General features: G+C 27.8%; 2 protein-coding genes across 2 annotated transcripts; one reads left to right on the top strand and one right to left on the bottom strand.

Moving 5' to 3' along the window:
* Nucleotides 1-790: 790 nt before the first annotated feature.
* On the top strand, nt 791-17,023 carry LOC114129034 (uncharacterized). The gene is made up of 6 exons (XM_027993656.2): nt 791-1,040; nt 11,342-11,599; nt 11,733-12,036; nt 12,115-12,363; nt 13,874-14,761; nt 16,359-17,023. Coding segments are annotated over exons 1-6 (1,707 nt in total). The 5' UTR covers nt 791-1,034; the 3' UTR covers nt 16,361-17,023.
* A 2,388-nt stretch (nt 17,024-19,411) lies between these two features.
* LOC114129046 (neuroglian-like) lies at nt 19,412-23,703 on the bottom strand. The gene is made up of 11 exons (XM_027993668.2): nt 23,549-23,703; nt 22,546-22,662; nt 21,824-21,953; nt 21,634-21,749; nt 21,370-21,563; nt 21,150-21,292; nt 20,924-21,085; nt 20,654-20,844; nt 20,291-20,566; nt 19,981-20,229; nt 19,412-19,925 (listed from the first exon to the last, which is right to left on the bottom strand). The coding sequence occupies exons 1-11, from the start codon at nt 23,556-23,558 to the stop codon at nt 19,906-19,908; spliced, it is 1,608 nt and encodes a 535-aa protein (XP_027849469.1). The 5' UTR covers nt 23,559-23,703; the 3' UTR covers nt 19,412-19,905.
* Nucleotides 23,704-23,760: the final 57 nt, after the last annotated feature.

The following is a 23,760-nucleotide window of genomic DNA, read 5'->3' as shown; positions in this document are numbered from 1 at the left end:
ATTACAAAACAAATCATGACAGTTAATTTTTTTATTTTTATTTTTTTTTTCTGTGGACAAATTTTTATTACATAAATTAATCATTAAATTTTTAAATTACTTATACTTATTCAAACCAATATATTAAACTGATCTAATATTAATAAATACTGCTATGCTATAATAGTTATTACTTAATACAAATCAATAATTATTTTATTTTATCATATATAACTACATGACTCATGAAGATTTATATAGATACTATTTTTTTGAACGTTAATTTCAGTATCAAGTTTAAGTTACCTATGTTTAAAAAAAAATTTTATTTTTACTACACATAGGTACTCGTATATTTAACAACGAGTTTTCATGTAAGCTTAAAACGGTTATAATAAATTAATAACTGGCTCAAAAAATGTTTTTTTCGGTGATCTTTTTGCTAAAATGACTCCCGCCAGGTCTATGAATGAAATGGATTTTAAGAAAAAACCCAAGCTCTGATTCGAGGTTGACTGGAAAGACGGCTTCTAGTAAAAAAGTCATTTTTATATTCTTGTCTTTCAATTGTGTACCTATATACGTTTTTTTTTATTCATTTGAAAAACGGGTCTAGTAAATATGTAATAGCCCCCTCCATCATAGTTCCTGAAACTATATTTTGTATTTTATACCTACTGTGCACGATTGGGTTTGAGTGTCCGCTATAAAAATAATAACAGTAATGTGTGGAGAAAGGACCTCGTGGTCGTTGTGTAAGACAATATTATTACCGAGTTCCGTGGTGGGGTCACTGAGCGGTAACCGTCCGGGTAAAAGCCTCATGTGATGATACCGAACACTGTATGACGTACCGAGCTCGTGAGAGTGCAAGTGCTTCCCGCGCGGGTGATATAGTGAGAGTGCTTATTTAATTCATATATATTAATATCTACCGGTGAAAAAATATTATTTTTTTTTATACTAGACTGTCGATTTGGTTGTTATTGTTGTTGTTTTTGTTGTTGATATTGTTATAAGTATAAGAACTGTGCTATTGATGTTAAATTGTTAAAATGAAGGTACGTTTATACATTTTTTATTTTACTTAGTAAATTTATTTTCTTCTACTATATTATGATGATCATTTGAATTGATTTAATTTTTCTTTAAATCGTAACCATATACCTACTAGGTATATTATTTATAATAACATTTATCGATAAAACGAACAGAATTAATTTAGACTTATAAACTTTATGTTTAATAGTAAATTTATTAACAATTTTAGTTCTTAGAATATTTTTCATAAATATACGTTTTCATCGTTGTAGATTGATCATTAACTTATACAATAAATTTCAGTAATTTATGTGTCTACGGCAATATCAATATTTTTTGTTCGGTACATATTATGCATATATTGTATAATACTAAAATATTTAGACTATAGGGTAATAACTAATAGTATAACATAATTGTTGACTAGTTAAACTTACTTAAGGTAATTTTAATTTCTTAACATATCAGCCGATTAAATTTAAATTGCCCATAACTTTTCCTATAATGATGTATTTCCAGTCTACATTTTAATACACAATTAAATAATTTTATATTTAATAATTAAATGTCTTAATTGCATTTTAATTAAACAAAATTTAGTTCAGTTAAGTATATCATATAATGGGAATTGATTTTTGTTCTAGATAAATTTCAAAATTTAGTGTTCAAAAAACTCATTAAGAAATCTTATACATATTATATATATATATTTATTTTATTTTAATTAAATTTATGTAGTTTTTTTATAATAAATAATAAATTGATTTATATATATATATACAGTTTACTTATGGTGAAAAATGTTATTAAAACATTTTCAATCACGCATACTGCATAAACATTTTAAGCCCTCTGATATTGAATTTTGATACTAGAACATGTAATTATTATTTTCATAACGTAACGTTTTTGCATTTAAATGTTGTGTATATAATATACTAAATTATTCAGCTTTCCCATTAGCTACGCATCGCCTGGGGTTATTAAAATTAAAAAAAAAATTTTAGTCTCGTTTTCATTCTAGTAAAAGTTTTCACTAGGTTAAATTTACTTAAAATTAAAATGTTTAATTAATAAAAAAATGATATTTACCTACTAATTAATGTCACATTAATCTTGCATAATGCTTTCACTATTAAACTATTACTAAATAATTGATGAGACGTCATCTTCATGAAATCATGAACCATTGTATATTTACTTTCGAGAATTGCTGCTATTATTAATTACTCGATTTCATTAAGAAACTTATTGTTATTTTAATCCTCGACACATTAGCCGACGTTAGCCTGTATGTATTATTAAATATTGTGATAATGTCATTCTATGAAATTATTTAAAAAAAAAAATACTGCTATGATTTTGTGTTTATGACTTATGAACCAAATATGACACTTGCTAACATTTATAAATATTTCTTAAAATTGTCGTTATTTCGTTATATTTAGTTATAACTTAATAGCGAGTCTTAAAATCGAATCAATTAATATTGGCGTGAATAATGTGCAACGTAATAGTTAGATTAAAAAGTACAATTGATCATTGGGAACTTGAAAAATATCATAAACACAAATTACCCGACAGTTGGTATGTAAAATGTCTATATTTGTTGCATTCGTATAGCTATATATGTATTTGCCGCCAAAACATCAACCTGCGGCAGTGTTAACGTCTGAAGGTGAAAGTCAGTTGTAACGGCATTAAACATCTCACGCGCACAATACAAAAAAAAAAAATAATATTAAAAAACTGAATACAATAGTAATAATAACGATAATAGTGATAAAAATAATAGTTACAATTGTAAAATAAATGATTGTCTTTTCTGTATCGGCAACAGCACAAACAACTTAGATAAAGATATAGGTACTTATACGTATTTTAAGTCGTTTGACATGAGACATGAAACGTAGAGGAAAATGTCCCAATTATTACAAATGTGACCATTTAAATTTACATGAATTATATTTTATAACTTACAATTTGATGTATCTTCTCACATACAGACGAAATATTGTCACTGTAATGATATAAACCGTAATTAAAACAAAAAATGTGTACTTCATTTCTCTGAATTGACTTAGAAATAATAAAATTTCACAGCGTTTGATCATCAGGTTTTATTTTAATTCACTATAGAACTGACTTTAAATAGGTTTATTTAATTTAACCAAGGTACTATGTTATAATTTTATTAATAATTACCTAGTCTATATGAATATGAAAGTACGATTTCTATGACAAAATTATATAGATCAATACTGTATTGAATATTTTATAATTTAGAAAAAAAAACAGTATTCTTTTTGTAACAGTTTTCATGTAATAATTAGTTTGTAAATTGTAGGTAAGTAAAATCTAGATAATCATTATTGAATAATATTTATTACAGTACTTTACATATTACAATAAATGTCTAAACGATCGTTTTAAACAGAAACAATAATTAAATTACCGATTAGCCTCAGTATACTTTGATTTAAAATTCTTCACCATTACCACCGATTCGGCACCAATATCTACGTGCAAATAATTAATGGCCTCTGACAGTCGGTTATATGATGTGATATAAACTGTCACTATAGTGACGTTAAAATACTACATACCTAATATTCACGGAAAGACAAGACAGGTAGGACTAAATGCAATATTCATTTGGTACTCTAGTTTAATACTCTAACCTAACATGGTCATACTCTAGTTTAATGTGATCGTTATGATCACCTACTGCAGTTCACGAAATGAACATCAAAATTCAAATTAGTTTGCAAAACGAAAATTGGAAAACAAATTAAGTGTAGTAAGTGTTGAGCATTAAACGGTGTAGTCCAATGTCTGGGTATATGTTTGGGCCAATAAAAATGTCTTTCTGTCGCCGCCGAGGTGATAATATTAAATTATTATAATTATTATTAACCTTATGTACTTCGACCGGTAAGCGATTATTAAGTAGTGTATAGTGTATACATTGCTATTGATTCCAAATTACATACTTAGTGTCGACGACAGTGCACAGCTCGCGTTTAGAAAGCATGAACGACTCAGCTCACCCACGAGCTACACGCCACTGTAATGCACACCTATATAGATATTTTGTCGATCGCGTCGTCAACTGTCATCACCATTGATATTTTATACGACGAAAAAACAGTGGCCATCGATCGTCTTTATAAATGTGAACACGTATTGGGGGCGATCTCTAAGTACCAATGGAATATCATTGAATAATGAAATATACGTGCATACCGTTACACGGGATTTAGCAATAATAAGTCACTGCTATATACATGCTTATATACCTAGTCGATTAACTGTAGCGGTCGAGAATAGTTCGACCCACAAAGGTCATCAAGTGATTTCGCGTGCCTGCGGACAAACGTAATTTTTATGACTCGTATTAAGTACTTGATAATGTTGCGATGATCGTCAATTCGATACTATAAAAATAACTCTATAGCTATACGTGTACTATTAAGATCCCAAGTGAAATTATTTATTATTTTTTGCTGTGTCATCGGTGTTTTTTATTCATTTATTTTTTTATATCGGAAGAAGAGCGGGAAATCTATTTATATCTCTGTGATATAGCAAACTATAAAATGGTAGACAATTTCCGAGTAGGACTCCAGCAGATTAAATAATGATGATCGTATATTCTTTTTAAAAAAAAAGTTTGTTCTACACGTCAAAATGTAATGTCTTTTTAACCAAGTCACAACAGTTTCCAAAAAGTAGGGAAGTTGTTGGAAAAAAGAGTACTAATAAACAAATATTTAGGTTCATACTAACTAATTTTACGCTCATGTTAAATTTGAGTTATATCTATAATAATAATATAGCACCGTAAAGTGATGTAGAATAATTTATTATCGTATACCAATATTTGTTTATGAACTAATAAAATAGTATATTATTGTATAATATAAAAAATACCACTGAATTGATTTCTTATTTTAAAAATCTATCCTATCACCTGGATGATCCACTTGATGACGATCACCTGGCTTACTATCCATCATCCTTGTGGTAAATTAGTAAATTACTGAGAAGTAATGATGGGAAAACGGTCTCTCGTTGTATGATGGTTCAAAAACTGAAAAAAAGATATAGAACATAGATGGTTAAATAATAATTAATTATTCAAATTCTAATTTTTGGAATTTTTAAATATACCTACGTTCTAAATATACTTAAACCATATTTTCAAATCTTTGTAAAAAGTATCTTGAGACGATACAAATTACTATTTTACAAATGAGAGTTATAATATGTCTAATGTAAATTATTTAGAGGATAAATAATAATGAAATTACCTATGAAAATAGTCCTTAAAAACAATAATACAAAAATAAAAATTATATATGATATTGAATTTAATATCTATTATACTCGGAATATTTTTATAAACTATAAATATTGATACATTATGTTAAATAACTTGAAAACTATTAATTTAAATTTTGACTGTGATACGTAAAAATTTTCAGGAAATTTATTCACCAAATAATTTACAATAGAATAGGGGTTTCTCATTTTGAAAATAGAAGTACTTCTTCAGGAGTCAGGACACTCCTTACTACTCTAATCCTGAGAAAGCGACACATTTATTTCGTTCAGGTTTATACTAAATAATATAAAGTAATCTTATTAAACCATGTGATTACGATGAACACTTAATCTAATTTACGGAAGACTAGTGAACCAGTAAACCGTTAAAGAGATTTTATATATGATTCTGTAATAAAATAATGAATAGTTTTTTTTTGTCTTCTTCGTGGGAAGGGGGGTGGATAAAACTTACTGTTATTGGCAACATAATAATTTAAGAGAATTATTTTACTATTTAGTTTTATAAATTGATATAATTTTTTATTTAATTATGTAACTTTTATTTTTAAATTATTATAGGAAGAGTATGTAATAATATACTAGTACGTATACAATTTGTCCATTTGATCTCTCTCGTCCGAAATACACAGTTGCTTATTTGCAGACTTATTTTTTACTAATCAATAATTACAACTAAATAATTTGGAAAGATAATCATCTACAACAACCGAACTTGAGTGATTGGCCCAAACCTGTAGAATGGCCTGGGGTATTGCTGAAAAATGTACTTTCTTTGAAACTCTGGAGTTTGCTTCAAGGACGCATCTAAATATTTGATTCCCCATCTCTAATAATTTATGTTACCGGAGAGACCGCATATATGTATCATTAAGTCACACTACCGTTAATGCATGAGTTTTTACCAAATATACGACTTCGATCCTGTTTAAGGTGTAACGAAGGTAAACTGGTTTAAATTGTCTGTATAAACACTATAAACTATAAATGCATATGATATTTCACAATAATTAAAACCAAATAAAGATTTCACCCACTTTTGTTACATAAGTTATAGTGATGAATATGTAATATGTATAACAATACGTTTTTAATGTTTATTGGGTACTTACAGAAATATGTTACAATAAAGTAATTGGCAATGTCCCAACATATACATCAACTTATAATTTAAGGAGTTATACAGTCGAGTGAATAAACAATGATGCCACAAAAGATTTGTATGGATTTTTTAAAATACATAATTTGTTCTTTGAATTAATTAGATAATCCACTTATTTCGTATATATATACATTAGAGTCAAACATAATAACCTCTAAAATTTGAAAATAATATGAGCCTAATAAAAATAAAAATATTACGCTGTAAAGAGAAAAACCGAGAGAATTACGTAAAACTAGAATATTCGACTTTTAAAATACAATTCCTGTTTAGATTAAACAAATAAAATAATCTATTTTTTTTATAACTATGAAATATTTTAGGGAAAAAATATATATAATATTATATTAGATAGCACAGTACTACAGTGCGTCTTCTACAGAATGACTTTAATTTGTTTAAAAATATACACACACACCTATATTATACCTATTCTATGGCTATTATATAATACGATCTATATTATGGTTATAAATAAATACAGAATATAGGCTAGGCATTTTTAACTAATTAAATTAACTATAATACATACGTAGCTAAATTATAATGGCAAAATAGGTATTAGTTAATTTAACAGAATTTGGATAATCATACAAATAAACGATGTATTAATATTAATCCCAAGATATTAAATATATTATGTAATTTTAAACATATTATATTTATTATTTTAAACCCCAAAAGACATTAATTTCCATTAATCGTTAGAAAATAATTCACTATTAATGAACCAATAAAAATATATTTAAGGTAATTTTATGAATTTTATAATATTAAAATGATATTATAAATAATATAAGTGAGATAAAATATAATCTACTACACTTACAACAATAATATAAATATAAATCAAGAGGCATAAAACATGTCTTCATTGTAGGTACTTTGACTAAACTACGTCAGATTAAATCGTAAGGAAAAAGTTACACCAAATTTGTCACATGAGTCACAACTCACAAGGACCTCGCACATAGATATCTGATGGCAAAGACGTTCCACTCCATTATGACTAACATACAATGTACAAATTACAATTAAAAAATTCCTGTCCTCAGTCCAAATTGCATAGAGTCTAGAAATGAATTACACAATCCAGAAAATCTGTACGAATCTATCGGTTTACTTTCAAATGTATATAAATTAATTTCTTATTAAAAAAAAAATACAATGTATGATAAATTTATAGCTTAATATAATGTAAAATCAATGTTCACCTAATGTAAACTAAAACAATTTGATGTTAATGTGCTAAAATACCTAGTAATATAAAATAGTACCTACCAGTAACCATATAGTATAAAAATTAATAGTAATCAAAAATACAATTAAGTATTAACTAAATTAATTAAAAAATATACTTTATGCCATATAATATTAAATATGACACACATAGAATTGTATATTATGGCGAGATTGGAAAAACGATAAAATTTAAACTGCCCAAGAAAAATTTAAAAAATAACAAAAAATCAATATTGATGTAGGTAAATATGAATTTAACTATGAGTTTAGTTTAAAATATTAAGAAATTTATAAATATACACTTGTATTAAATTTATATAGTAATAATTAGTTTCAATTACAAAATTACAATACTAAAATGCTTAAAGATAGAAATACGATTAAATCCATAGAACCAACATTTTTACTACCTATTTAGAATTTGAATATAGTTTAAAATTAAATGTCAATATCAACATGTATTTTGATAAATATAATATAAGATTAATAAATAATAACAATATTATAAATTTATTATATCCTTATAAAAACAAATGGAATTCAATATGAGTATTATAATTTTTGCTAAATTATACTTTTTTCAACAACTAATATAGATATTAGATAGCTATATCACGAAAAAAAAACTGTCATAATTTAATATTATGTATTTTGATTTTATGTAACAAATGTAAGTGAAAAGTGATATGTACAACAACAAAATTATAATGACTACCGTATAAAATAAACCATGTATTTCATTATTTATTATGTATGTATTATTATACATACATACCATTCGGTACATAGTGTCCATCTTATGTTATTATTAATTAATATGAAGATACCAATGGATGTATAGTTGATTTTTCTTTTATAACATAACGTAAAATTACATGACAATGTAAGGATTTTTTAACATACCATGACTAATTAATATTTTGTTGTACTTCCCTGTTAGCCGGAGATATAGTTATCCAAATTGCGTGTTAAATTTTTTTTTATGTATAACACATTAAATAATAAATTTTAAAATACAAGAAAAATGTTGGATAATTAACAATCAAATTCAATATAAAACCAATAAAAATAAAGAGAGTGGGGTTGATCATATTGTGTTTACTGTATCATTGTATCATTATAATTTATAAGTAGTGATGATATGGATTATAGTTATTATTAACTAATAAATAATAAGTATTTAATTATACGTGTGTAAAATATAAACTGGCAAAAGTCGTAAATGGGTCTCGTAGTATTAAATAATACTTTTATATTTAAATACGATAACATCACCATAAAAAATAAACTAAGAAACTAAAATTTATTTCTAATTTATTAGAAAATAGGTTTTATTATACACTGTGCCTCGTAAAAATATAGGTAATTATATACAATCCTGTGTGGCTGTATATCACCCATTCCGGAACCCGAAATAAAAACTTTCCCACTTCATCTCATAACGTCAACAGGAAGGAAGTATTGAATATTGTACATATTATTATTACATTTTACTGACACGTCTCGATTACTCGAAACACCTTATTATTTTTGGTAGTATTCGTGATTCGTGAAAATATTTCTCTAAAAAATAAATACATAACATAGTCACCTTATTGGTAATTAATTTATTACATAACTAAAAAACATGCAAATAGATATACATACGTCATTTTACACCTATACTATGAATTATAGACAATACGTATTTCAATCATAGAAAATGCTCAAACTGTAAACAAAAGCTGTGTTTAAATTCTTTAAAAGCATTTTAAAATATAATAAGGTAATATTGTATTTAATCCGATTTTATTTGCTTTATCAATTATCGGCTTATATTTCTAAATTCAAATTCGGAAACATTGACTGACACTATTTTTGGTTTTTTTATGAATCACTGTCAACTGATTCAGAATTATTGTGTAATAATATTATAAAAATTGATTAAATTCAACACAATATTTACTTTCGTTTAGTTCTTAAAACAATTTCACTATATATGAAAAATAATAAATAAATACCTTTACTGCGAAACGAAGAAAGCAAGGTCTGGGTCGTCTAGGGTCAACTATATAGTATCTGTGTTACGCAACTAAAATATCTAAGCAGCTTTACTTGGAACCGGTTCAAATCACGGGGAATAAAAATAAACATAGACATAAATATTAGACTACGAATCTTACTTCTGGGGAAATCTAAAAAACTACATTGACGACAATAACCAATATTAATATAAAACTATATTTTAATAGACTTAAATTAGGCTCGTATATTTTTACTTCAAGGCTACACAAATAGTAAACTTTATGATAACTGATAAGAATTATTTGAATTATTTAAAAGTAAAATTAATTTATACCTTTCACTTCTACATGTCCATATTATGTAGAATAAAAAATCAAAAAATCTTCTAGAGCTTAATTTGGAAAGATAAAGAAAAGTATACTAGTATTATATTATTTTTATTTCCTTTCAAATAATGATGATTTTTTCTAGGTATAAAAAACCTTTTTATCTAAATAAATTTAAACGATAATGATAAAATTGATATAATAACAATACATAAATATTTTCATTTAAATGTGTATACTTGTACTATGAAAGTCACAAGATTTAAAAGTGAATAAAATATATGTTTTAAATTATTCTATTATACAACTTTTTTACTTTATAGTAAAAATAAATATCATACAATTTATTTATTTTTAATATATTATTGTTTTTTTTTTTATTATTTATAAGAAAATAAGTGATGTTTGTTTTAATTGGTTACTTATTATAAATATATTTAAATATTTTGAATTATTCAAAACATATAATATAATCGAGGATCTTAGAGTACCTACCTAATCTACAAAAAAATAACTTAGATTAATGGTCTGGTGAACAAATAAATGAAATCGAATTAGGTTTTAATAATAATATTACAATGTTGTAAAATCAATAACCATATAATTAATGTAGGTAATCAATTCCAATTTTATCTTAGAATACAATATTATTAATTAGTCATAGTTAAGTCATTAATCACCACGTTATATCATGGTATAGCAGTGTTATTTAATAAGTAATAAGTAATTACAATTTACAATGGATTTACTATTTGATATTTGGCTAACGATCATAACAATACATGCAAAACAATACTTGTAATAATTATTAAGCCAAATTACATTTAATATGTTAATCGAGTACGCGTGCGATGAATGTTATAATACTTATAAATTATAATAAAACCCATATCATGTTTAATAATATGTAAGCAGTGTCTAAATGAGGTAACGTATTACTTTCATTTCAAGATGACCGGAACTAGCTATATCAGGATAAACGGGTTCTGTAATAACAATATTAAACAAACCCAAACTTTCTCCTACTATACAGAATAATAATAACATTTAAACTTAACATCACATAACTTATTAATCACACTTTAAAACATTACAAATGTTTCGTAACTCTTACTATAATATGAGTCGTTCGTTGTTCTTACAATTTCATGAAATTAGTTCTGCGATTTGATACACAAACTGACACAATCTGTCATTGCAAAAATCAACTGTAATTATTATGATGTTATTTTTTTTACAGATCTTCGTGTTGGCAATTGTCATTTTCGCCCTTAATGGTTATGTAACGAGAGCCACATCATTGGACCCTCTCGAAAACGTAGAAATCGATGAGACGAAAACCGATAGAGACGATTCGAGAACCAAGAGATCTGGGAATATATTTTCATCACTATTGAAGAAAAAATTAGGATTACTCGGCTCATTATCCGGCACATCATCGGGTAAATCTATTGGTCATTCCGCGGAAAACTTTCCAGAACATTTCGAAGAACCATTGGTATGTCATGTTTGTAAACTTTTTAAAAAGATTAAATCAAATGTACGTGTCTTAAATATACATTTAACGTTGACAATAATCGTTAATGTATTATTTATGAAATCTTAACACGAATCTATGTATTGCATTTTAGTCTTACCACACAAAATCGTTCAATTTGTGGGGCATTAAAAAAGCCATCATGGGTTCAGTGTTTCAAGCTGCAAAAGCAATAACGGGTGGAGTGATTGCTCTCAAGGGACAATTGATCAAAGCTAAAGGGCATGTGGTCGTGGCTAAGGGCAAGCTGATGCAGACCAAAGGCGAAGCGATTTCAAACTTTGGTAAAACAATTGCGACACATGCGTTCGATGTCCATCAGGAACCACAACTGGACATACATTCCAGCGTAGGCCTATACAACCATTTACCTGTAGCGCCGATACACCAGCCAACCAGTAAATATTATCCACCGACAACTTTTTTCCTTAGGTATAGTATTTTTAATGTATACACTATACACTTTCTATTTATAGGTTACGGAACTGCTACTGCGTTTGGATACCAAGGACAAGTGTACCCGAGTAACGGGTACCAAGGTAACGCGTATTCCAGCAACGCGTACCAAGTTGCGGCCCCCAGTTACCAGACAGGATTTGGGGTTCCACAAACAGGATACGGCGGTAGCGTGGCTTACAACGGATACGGCGGTAACGGCTTTACGGCAAAAAGAGCCGCAGTGCAGAATGCACAGGAATCCACTTCCAATCAAGTGCAAAGTGCATGTAAGTACAAAATGATACATTTGATGGACATAATATTATATACTAAATGCTTAGTATCTTTTTCAATAATTCCAAAAATAATCTATGGAAGAATTAATAATACGCGATAAACCTAAACCAAGACCCGCAATTTGTTGACCGTTTGTAACCTAGATTATAATCAAAAAGTTGTAAATAATTATTTAAAACATTTATTGCAAGTATTTCTAGCAACTAAATTAGAAGTGATAGGAAAAAATATAACTTAGACATTGTTTTTAGTTTACCAGTTGATGAAGTTTTATTAACTGGTACTATATAATAGGTTATGAATTTACTTTTTATTTTTTTTAAATAATTAATAAAACATTGATAAAGATGTATTAAGTAAGCATATTTTATAGGACCTACCAGGAAAAGGTTATGATAATTTAATCGTAATAGAATTGATTTAAAATTGTTGACACGAATGTTACTTATATAAATGACATTTATTTTTAAAAACTCAAATTAATCAGTATGAAATATAATATTAACTATATAAGCGGAAATGTTAAATAACCTATATGAGTTATATAACTTGAATTTCCTTGTTACAACTGATACTCGAAACTCGAAAATCTTGATGTATAATAGGCTCATGATAATAAATTTAAATATTGCCCATCTGTTGACTAGTTATTCAATTTTGACGGTATTTAAAAAATATATAAACACAGTTATAAAATAAACTTAGACAATTGTAGTTTTACAGGATGTTTTGAGTAGATACTAAAATTAATAATTTGAATAAATTATTATTTGTTTGTATAGGTAAGTAATTTTTTTATTTCAAAATCATGTTTATTAATATAATTAATGTAATAAATATCGGTATGTATAAGAAATCAAATATTTCGAAATTAAGTACTATAAAACCGTCATTAATTTTTTTCACTTAAGTTTTAAATTAAAATGTACCTTCATCTATCTTTATGATGAAAACAATAATTTTCAATACTACCTACTAGGTACCACGTAATAATTCCTTTGTAATGTGTATTATCAAATATCAACCGATTTTATTATTTTAATTGCAAACATTTCAAATTAAAATATGTATGTACTTAGCATTAACCGTAAGATTTTATTTTTGTAGACCTATGTAGTCAATTGATAACGAAGTAAAATATTACGTTATTGTGTTGTTAAATACAAACTGAGGGCCCCGTGGCATACTTCCTCGTGTAGTTTGCCATAGTAGTAGTCAGTGATAGGTACTTTCTACAATTTGACCATTTTGTACGTGATTAGTGAGTATACCACGGAGGCACGTACACGGAAAATAAACATGCTTAGATGTACAAGACCGATTCGAATTTCGTAGACATATAAGTACCTATATAAATTAGAAGACGCATATTGAATCATAAAAAACATGGCACGGCCGAGTCAGCCGTATAAAAACGACAGTTGGATTTTGTATTATTTTCAACGCGTTGTATATATATTATAGTATAAATGTTATTACTTAACGTGTATTTTTGCGCAGTCGACAAGGATTCGGTTCACGCAGGATTGTTGATCTTCAAACCGATCAAAATGCCTGTGCAGAACGTACCGACGGGCGGTAATCTAGCGTCGTCTCCAAGCACGGCTAGCACACAGCAGGTGATCGGCCAAAGGCCTTCGCAGCAACTGAGCGGAGCGTTCAATCCTACGGACTTTAAGACGCCGCCGCAGCAACTGAGCGGTGCGTTCAATCCCACGGACTTTAAGACGTCGCCGCAGCAAGGTTATGGATTTCAAAAACAATTTCCCGCCGGATTCCAAGCGAACGCGCAATCCGAAGAATACTTGCCGTACTTAAGTCCCGGTTACCAAGCACAGAACTTTGGTTACCAGACGCCGAACCTCGGTTACCCTTTGAACGTTGGCAGCGCCGAACAGGTCGCGGGTCAGAGTTACAACAACGGGCTGCAGAACTTCGACTTCCAACAACCGGCCAACAGTCAAGAGTTGGGACAACAGCTGCAGGCTGCGATCTCTGCGGGCCAACAGCTGCAGCAGCAGCCGTCCTTTTCGCAAGAGAGTTACAACAGCGACCAACCCGACTTGACTTCGGGCACGGATGAGCGGATAGCCCAGCCGTCGTACAAACACGCTAGTCTGGCGGTCAACCCCAAGCGAAGTGTGCCTGCAGGACCGTCATTGGCCGAACGACTCTCCGCTGCGGCGGCCCAGTCGAAATCGCCGGTTATCACGAGCTACGGTGACGACGGCGAAGCAGCGAAAACGAAAAAACGAAGCGCACCATTGCCACCGTCTCACGCAGACGCAATCGTGCCGTTGAAGTACCACGACGACACGACGGCGGAGGATCAAGCCAGATTGAAGCACACCGTCCAACGGTTTTTCAGCATGCTACAGACACAACGCTGTAAGTACCTACCTACTTATAATAATATAATAAAAAACATCGGAAAAATTAAGTCCGACTTTGTGTTACTATTACAAAACCGGGTGAATAATAAATTGATAAATTCTCAGTGTATAATAATGTAAAGTAATGGATATACGAGTATATATATATATTATACAGATAGTAAGACTATAATGATAAAATATCTTTAATACCTAGTTAATACCTGCTAAACATTACCGACACTGCATTGTAATGACACTATATTGTATACGTCTTATAGATTTTTTTTTAAATAATATCCGTAGAAAGTTGCTATGTGATACACTATACAATGATTCCGAAAGTGATTTACACATTTTTTGTATCAAACTTTAACTTAAATTTTATTTATGATTGTAATTTTTTTTTATATATATATTTCTAAAACGTTTTATCAGAATCCGTATCTTTCAAATTTATGTCTATGTATTTTATATTTTTATTACAAATAGGTAATACCTGTAATAAAAATACCTACCCGTGACTGTACGATACGCTAGGAAATTAACAGTACATCGAGTACATCGTACTCGCGCGTGTTATCTCCGTTTTACTAACACACACCATTCCAAAATATACATTCAGCAGATTCAATTGTGTGTATATTTTAGCTCAAATATTAGATTATAATGCCTTATAATCAAACTCAATTGCAAAAAAAATATATCTGTTTTATACGACACTTTAATTTTTAAATGAATTACGAGCATTTTTAAATTTTAATATTTTACATGCTCATAACTCACTCAACAATAAAAATACCGTAAAACACTGACGAAAGAACACAAATAATGTTCTTACCTTTTCTAATTACAAAATTGAGACTGCTGAAAGTAAATTTTTGTATGGTATGTCGTATGTGTTAGTAATACGGAGAAAACAGTACAATACATACGAATATGACGTGACATCCTCCTTAATACATAATTTACATAATATTACGACTTACTGATTCGTTAATCTCGTTTCATTTCAGTTTTTAAAATCGAGAGCTTATTGATAGCTTACGATTTGCGTCATTAAAACTGGTATTTTTAACCAAATTTCGTAATCATTTTTTTTGTTAGGTTGTCAAAACGCCAAAACTACATAAACCTACACACGACCAATATTATTATACTTGTACAAAGTAATTATGTACTATTACTAATTAATAATTATTATTAACCTGGGCCAATGTAAAAGTACCTACATACTTGAAGGTCTTTGTTTTTCGTAATTATGACGATATAGAATATTTAAATATGCATTTCATTTAAATTCGTTTACTTTTCTATCAATAAATTACATATATTTATAATATAATTGATCTCAATGATTAATATCAATGATCATGTTTATGAGCTAGGTTTAAATTATAATTGCTTAAAACTATATAGTGTTAAAAAAATATACTAACAGAGAAAGTTATTTAGATTTTTCCATGCGTAAATAACAACTTTTACTCATTTCCACAACAACAAAAAAGTCACTAGGTATTAAAAGTTAAAACCTAATGATATATTAAGAAAAATTTTTCTCTGCACAAACGAATAAAAAAAATGATTAATTATAAACTATAATTTTATTCTAGGAACGTATCTACTATCTACTTATGGACTTAAAAGTAATCTACGGAATCAGAATAATTGTGAGAAAAACCATTCACACAAATCAAACATAGTCGGAATCGTCTTCAAACGACTATGTTTACATAGCTAGTCACTTTTATGATGTATTATTTTTTATGAATGTGCAACCCATTGTTTTATATATATTTTTTTTATTACTTATTAGTTATATTCTTACGTTTATATTGAAACATATAAGTTGCTCAAATTCAAATAAGAAGAAACATATTTGATTTAAAAATGTGTGTGAAGAAGTATTTAAAATTATCATAGCAATTATTTATTAATAAAAAATCGTGTTTTGTTTTTTCACGTTTTGAAGCCAGGGAAAGCAAAAATGATTTATTTTATAAACACATAATATATATTATAGTAGATACTTATTGTAAATTGTTAATTGTGTATTAGTAGGTATATTATGTAGTTAAGTAGTAATCATTTAATACGTTCATCAATTTAGTTCAAAATAAATTATGGGTTTAGTATAACACATATAGTTTAGAAAACATAGTGTAAATATGAAATTTGTCACAATTTAATACAAATATAAAACTATTAATTGTAAATTGATTAAAATAAAATTATTGTATAATATAACATAATATAATATACCCATAATTTTAAATTATCAAAATGTTTATATATTATTTTTATTTTTAGCCGATACTATACCTAAGATCAATATTATTCTTCCTCTAGTCTTCTTCCTATTATAGTATTATATTGTAAATATTAAAATTAAACTTTGTTGATTCCTATTTATACCGAACTATGGAGAATATAATTTTTAACTAAACTCGAACATACGGTATACTTGAAAGTAGAACAATTTATTTATTCATTAAAAAAAGAATGTTCACTTTTGATAATTTGTTTTTTACACATTTATTTTATTTTTTTATAAATATTATTTATTTTGAATTTGATCATATTTACCGCACTTTGGGCTTAGTGATTGACAACATATCGGTCCAAATGTCCAATTGTCGGTAGACTAATAATTTAAGAATACAACCAGCCGACTTAGAACAGCGCTTGTGTTCTTATTTTTTTATCTTGTAATCGATCACAAAGTCCTAACACCTCTGCATTACTTGCAAGTTAATCAATAACATTTTATACTCCTTTTTCAAGACTTCGTCCAATATCGTTAAATTAAACACCACACTGTATTTAATACATAATAATATTTATAGACATAACGTTGGGGGGGGGGTGCTATCCCATCTAAAAATTAAACAGTGTAATGTATCTCCTAGTGAAAAAAGAATTTTGAATTTGTAAGTTATTTAATTGTACAACAGACTAATATTTTTTAAGATTAACGACAGAAAAAAAATAATCTGAAGCTGTCTACAGATTTTTTTTTATCGAGATTAATGAATTGGATATAAAAAGTGATTATCTGATCTAAATTTAGTAATATCATCAGAAAAAATACTAAATTTAATAGGTAATCATAAATTCATAACCACTGAACGGATGTTTATGCGGTCATCTCGAAGTCCATCGTCTTCTGTTAATAAATTTTCACAAATGAATTCGGAGTGAAATTTATATTTTACTCCGGAGCATCACAACACAGCTGAGTAAAAAAAAAAAAAACAGTAGAAAAAGAACAATTATGAAAAAAGATGGTTAGTTTTATTTTAACAGTGAAGAACTGAAGCAGTTAACTTTTGTGAAAGATGTGACTTTTAAATTTCTTCCTATAATCCTATATACTAACGATAACAAAAAAAAAAAAAAAAATTAAGCTATAATCAAGTTAATTTATTAATAATTATTACACCAGACTATTATCTTTATGTAACCTAAAACTTATTTGTTTGAAAGCCTTCTAGCCAACCTCCACGTGGTGTCTTCTGGGTAAAGTTAGTATAATAGGCAAATACGAGATAAGTGTTGGAGTAAGTTATGGTAGGTAAGTACAACAGTAGTTAATAAAACTTAATTGTTATCTTATTACAAAAATTAAGTCACATAAAATAATTTGATTTAAATCCGTATTTTATAGAAGCTACTACAGTTTACAATCTATCTTATAATGGTTGAAAAACAAAGTAAAGAATACTCTTAAATTTTTAAGAAATATTTGTGGACAATTTGGTGCCAATAATTAGTTTCCAAGTTTATCGGGCTTTCACAAACATATATTCGGTAAAACTCGATTGCGTACGATTTTTATCTGCAACTTTGAAGCACTGTTAAATAACTGCTTTAAACTTATAGAACAGGAGTGGCTAAACTTTTTTTGGTCACAATCTACTAAAAATATACTTCACCTTTGAGGATCGACTTCCATAGAGATGGATTCTATTGAGATGCGATAGGTGATATTTGATAGGTGATAACGAAACCGGTTAATTAACTAGGATATTTTAGATTATCCAAAATGTGTTTGGTGAACTCATATCAATTTGCCCCGATTTAAATATTGGATGTTTATTTTCTGAATACATTTTAAATACATGCGTGGAGAATGGTTGTTTGTTTCCGCCAGAAATTTGAGCACAAGAGCCATCCGAAAAATTCTCGATAAATATTCAACTATATAATTGCTAGGTTATTATAATATTTTAACATTTAATTATTTTTATATAATTTTATTTTGTATACTATATTATAGTATATTTGTCGAAAATTGAAATTTTAAGTGGTACCGTAACTTAGTCATTTTTCCAAAATTTAAATTTTATTGATCACAATCGTACGTACAATCACTGATCGTACGCGATCGTGTGGTACTCCATAATATATTAATTGTATATCCTTGTTGTGTACATCTGTTAGTTACCACTACATAGTTACAATTGTTGATATTAAGATAATTACTTCTTAGTTCTTGTAATCTTGTCCGTAGTTACAAAACATAATTACAATTGAACATATTAGTATGTTTAATTACTGTCTATCCCAATGGAGTATTTAATATGATTTCATACCATCGGTTATAGCATAGGTTGTATTAAAATATGTAAAGAAACAGGAAATTTAACAGAACTGCAATGTGAGCTTATGTAATACAAAACATATTATATTGAGTTTTTAGATGTTGTTATTTATTAATACAACTTTATTTTTATATACTTATTATTAACTAATATATTTTCTAATTAACTAATTTTACAATCTTTTTTTTTTAAGCCAAATTACATTTTTTTTTTTTTTTGTTGTGATGATAATCTAATAAAAAAATTGTTGTTTTAAACTTAGTAACTAATGCATTTTTAAATACTTATATATTTTTATACTTATTCTAATTTAAATTGCTTTAAAAGTGAAGTACATTTTTTGAATATTCATAAAATTATATTTATTTTATTTATACTATTTTAAGTAGCTTAAATATTCTATTCATCTAACGTATATCCACTTACTTAAACTAATCCACTTACAAAAATCAATTTTCTTTGTAGCCTTTAAAGTTTCCTTATATGAAATCGGGTAAAACAGATTCTTAACTAAATATTGTGCTTCTACTTCCATTACATTCGAAATAGTCGGATTTTAAGGAGTCTCAACAAGAACTAAAAAAATTAAGAATTAAAACTAAAATAGTAGCAGTTTATAATTTAAATTTACCCTTTTTGCGTGAATGGATACCCAATGGGTACTTTTCGTAGAAAATTTGTTGATTTAACCCTTTCATTGGATATATTATTTGTAAATCACCATTGTCCAGTACTGAATAACTTCCATCTGTTAATTCCATATCGTTTTTTGTACACTTTACATGTAGATCTGGCACCCCAAAATATGCATTTTCAATAATCAAAGCACGGATATCAATAGTTTCTCTCTTAAATTTTTCACTGATTTCGGGAGAAAACCCTAATATACAAAGGTTAGTAGAAAGTTATAACAATTTTAATATAATTTTAAAATAACATACCCAATACGTTAACATAAATATCCTTGTATACATATCCGATACTGTTGGTTGCATTACAACCATAATTTCCAGTATCATTTTTAGTCAATGGTGTAATGGTAATAGAATTAGAAGTAACAGAACGTCTGGGATTTGGTGACGCTTCGCTTAATGGTCGACCATTATGAATCCATTCAATTGTAGGTTCTGGATTACCACTTGCTTCACATCTAATAACTGCAGTTTCCCCTTCAGCTCCTTCGACGATTTGTGGAACCACAGTAAAATATGGCACAGCTGTTAATTAATTCGTAGAAAACAAATTTGTATAAATAAGTTTATTGTGTAAATTATAACTATGAACTAATATAAATATTATTGTACCCATAACATCTAACTCAATGTTATATGATTGAGGTGATCCTACACCATTGCTAACTTCACATGTATATTTTCCCTTATCTTCAAATTTAACTTTTCTAATTATCAAACTTTTCCCATAATTTCCTTGGCTTACTCTTTCATTGGATTGGATAGGTCTTCCATCTTTAAGCCAAACAGTTTCTGGTAAGGGACTGGAAGTATACATTTAAAATAATAAGTTTATAAACAAACACATCAAATATACAACAACAAGTATAATATATCACTTACGTTCCACCATAAATACAAAACAATTCAACATTTTTATCCAACAACGCAACTTCATTTCTTCTAGTTACGTATTGTTGAGTAGGTGGATATTTATTTTGTAAAGCTGTTTCTGTGGCTTGAATAACATTCAAATTTACAAAATTTCCTAATTTATATTCGCCCCTAAAAATTACAAAAGTTTAGTTTATATTTCTGCGTGGTATTTTAATAATAAAAATACACATACGTTGTCAATGATTCTGCAAAGCAAAAATATGTAGATCCATCACTAGTTTTATCATCTCTAGTTACATTTGAAAACCAGAGGTTACCTTCTGGATCTAATGTTATTCTAGTGTTGGTAACGTATTGTATGCTGCCTACTTGATTCTAAAATTAAATAAATCAAAATCATTTATTATTTGTGAACTTTAAGTAAATTAATTATTTTTAAAGTATGTATTTACTCTTTTGAGCCAATTTATATTTGGCTTTGGCAATCCAGTTGGAGGATGACAAGGAAGTTTCAATGGATTACCTTCTTGAGCTTCAACATAGAGTTTTGGTTCATTTTTAAATGAATTTAATTCGGCCTTCACAACATTCACAGATTTAGATGTAGCTATACCATAAATATTTTCTGCAAAACATTGATATTGTCCTGTAAATAAAAAAAAATTAATTTAAATAATTAAAATTGATAACCTATAATTGTATACAAAAAAATATACCAATATCTTCATCCCTGGGTTTGGTAACAGTTAATGAACCTTGACCAGGTTGTTGAGTTATTCTGTCATTATATTCCTGCCAATTAAAATGTTTACCATTTTTCATCCAACGATACCTACCACAAAAATTTTAAATTCACTTGTACATAATTTAAAGATTATCAAATATGTAATGTATAATTTATAATACTTAGGAGCAGGTAATCCTTCTGCTTCACATTTAATTACAAATGGTTTAACTTGTTGATTTTCGACAGTGGCTACTTGAAATAGTACTTCGTCTGAATATGGTTCGTTAACAATTCTTGGTGGTGATTGAACTAGAATCATTTGATCACAAAAATATATAAATAAACAACATAAAAAATAATTCACAAAAGATCTGCCAAACTATGTGCACACATTTGTTATATGATTCTCCACATTACTATTTATGGATTAAGAAAAAAATTCTGTCAAAATATTTCACTCAATTGTTTCTTTAATATAATATATTTTTTACAATATGATAGTATAATTATTATGATTGTTATTACCTTTTAAATTTTAAATTTCATTAATATTTATTATGTTTTTATATCCATATACATAAATGATCAATGCTAATAACTTAAGACAATTGTCATGTTTCAAAAGTTAAAAATTGTGCAAGTGAAACTATTATCTAACTTTGTAGTGTACAATGAATATCTAATAAAATTCAATGTATTACTTTAATAAAATATATTCTTCTCACTTAAGTTTATAGTCAAAATAAAATGAAAAATTGCTAAGAATAATAATGAATATAAATTAATTGTACTGTAATGATTATTGATTTACATCATATAGGTATATTATGTTTTATATCTATAATATTAAATTATTATATCCATACTTTTATTTAAAAAATAAATGTAGGTAGGTACTTACTTAGAGATGAAGCTGTTACTAGAAATAAGAATAATAATCCAGTTGATTGTAGACAGCACAGTAAATGTTTGGATTTGCCGTACATTTTGTTGTACATTGTGATGTTCTTATGATCAACTATATTAAATATATTATTTTATTAAAAGCTAAAAAAAGGTATAAGACTACATAACCGGGTGACCTTATTTTTCAAATTTTTTTTATTTTTAAAGGGGTATTTTAACAACGAGTAAAGAACGATGGTGCTAAAATAAATTGGCGGAAATAATTAGTTTTAAGTTATGACGATTTACAATTATTAGGTACTGTATATTGTATACACGTTAAATACCTCAACACCTGCGGCTTCAACGCCGCGATTAATAATTTCATTTTTTTTTTTTTTTTTTTTTTTTTTTTTACTGTTTTTAATGTTTCAATTGTTAAAATAGTACCCTAAAATGTATTTTAATCCAATGCCTACTTGAAATGGCGTTGAATTGCAAGTCGAGGGATATTTTCGATTTGCGGAGCGGAGCGATGACGCCGAAGAGCGTAGCGACGAGTGCCATTACACGTGCATTGAAATTTTTTGCATTTTACATTTTTACCTTTTCTTTAAATGTATTTCAACCCGATGCCTACTTAAGGTGGCGTTGCATAACAAGTCGAGGGATATTTTCGATTTGCGAAACGTAGCGATGGCGCCGAGGAACGTAGCGACGAGTGCCGATACACGCGCATAACTTAAATTGTCATAAGTCATCGCTTAAAAACTAATTATTTCCGCCAATTTATTTTAGCAACATCGGTCTTAACTCGTTAAAACACCCCTTTTCAAAAAAAAAAAAAAAATTGAAAAAATAAGGTCGCCCGGTAAAGTAGTCTCGTTCCAAAACATTTAAATATCATTATGATTCTTATTATTTTTTTTTTTTAATATAACATTAAAAATGCAAGATTAAACAACTTTTATAAAAATACCTTAACAATTAAAATATAATTTTATTATTTTCATACTTACCTACTGACATTCAGCAACAAACAACAAATGACACAGTATAAGGAATAACCTGAAGAATTGAAATCGTTTGAAAAATCGTATTGTTAATGAATGTTTTTACGAGTCATGACTTTTGACTTCTTGAGGGAAACCTAACCTCACGAAGAGGTACAAGAATAGGTACCTCAAAACAGGTTGTCCACTGTCCGTACTCCGTATTACATAGTAAATTC

This window comes from Aphis gossypii, chromosome 2 (assembly GCF_020184175.1).
Source record: "Aphis gossypii isolate Hap1 chromosome 2, ASM2018417v2, whole genome shotgun sequence".
Lineage (NCBI taxonomy): Eukaryota > Metazoa > Arthropoda > Insecta > Hemiptera > Aphididae > Aphis > Aphis gossypii.
The sequence above is the reverse complement of the archived record's forward strand: the minus strand, read 5'-3'. Positions and strand labels throughout refer to the sequence as shown.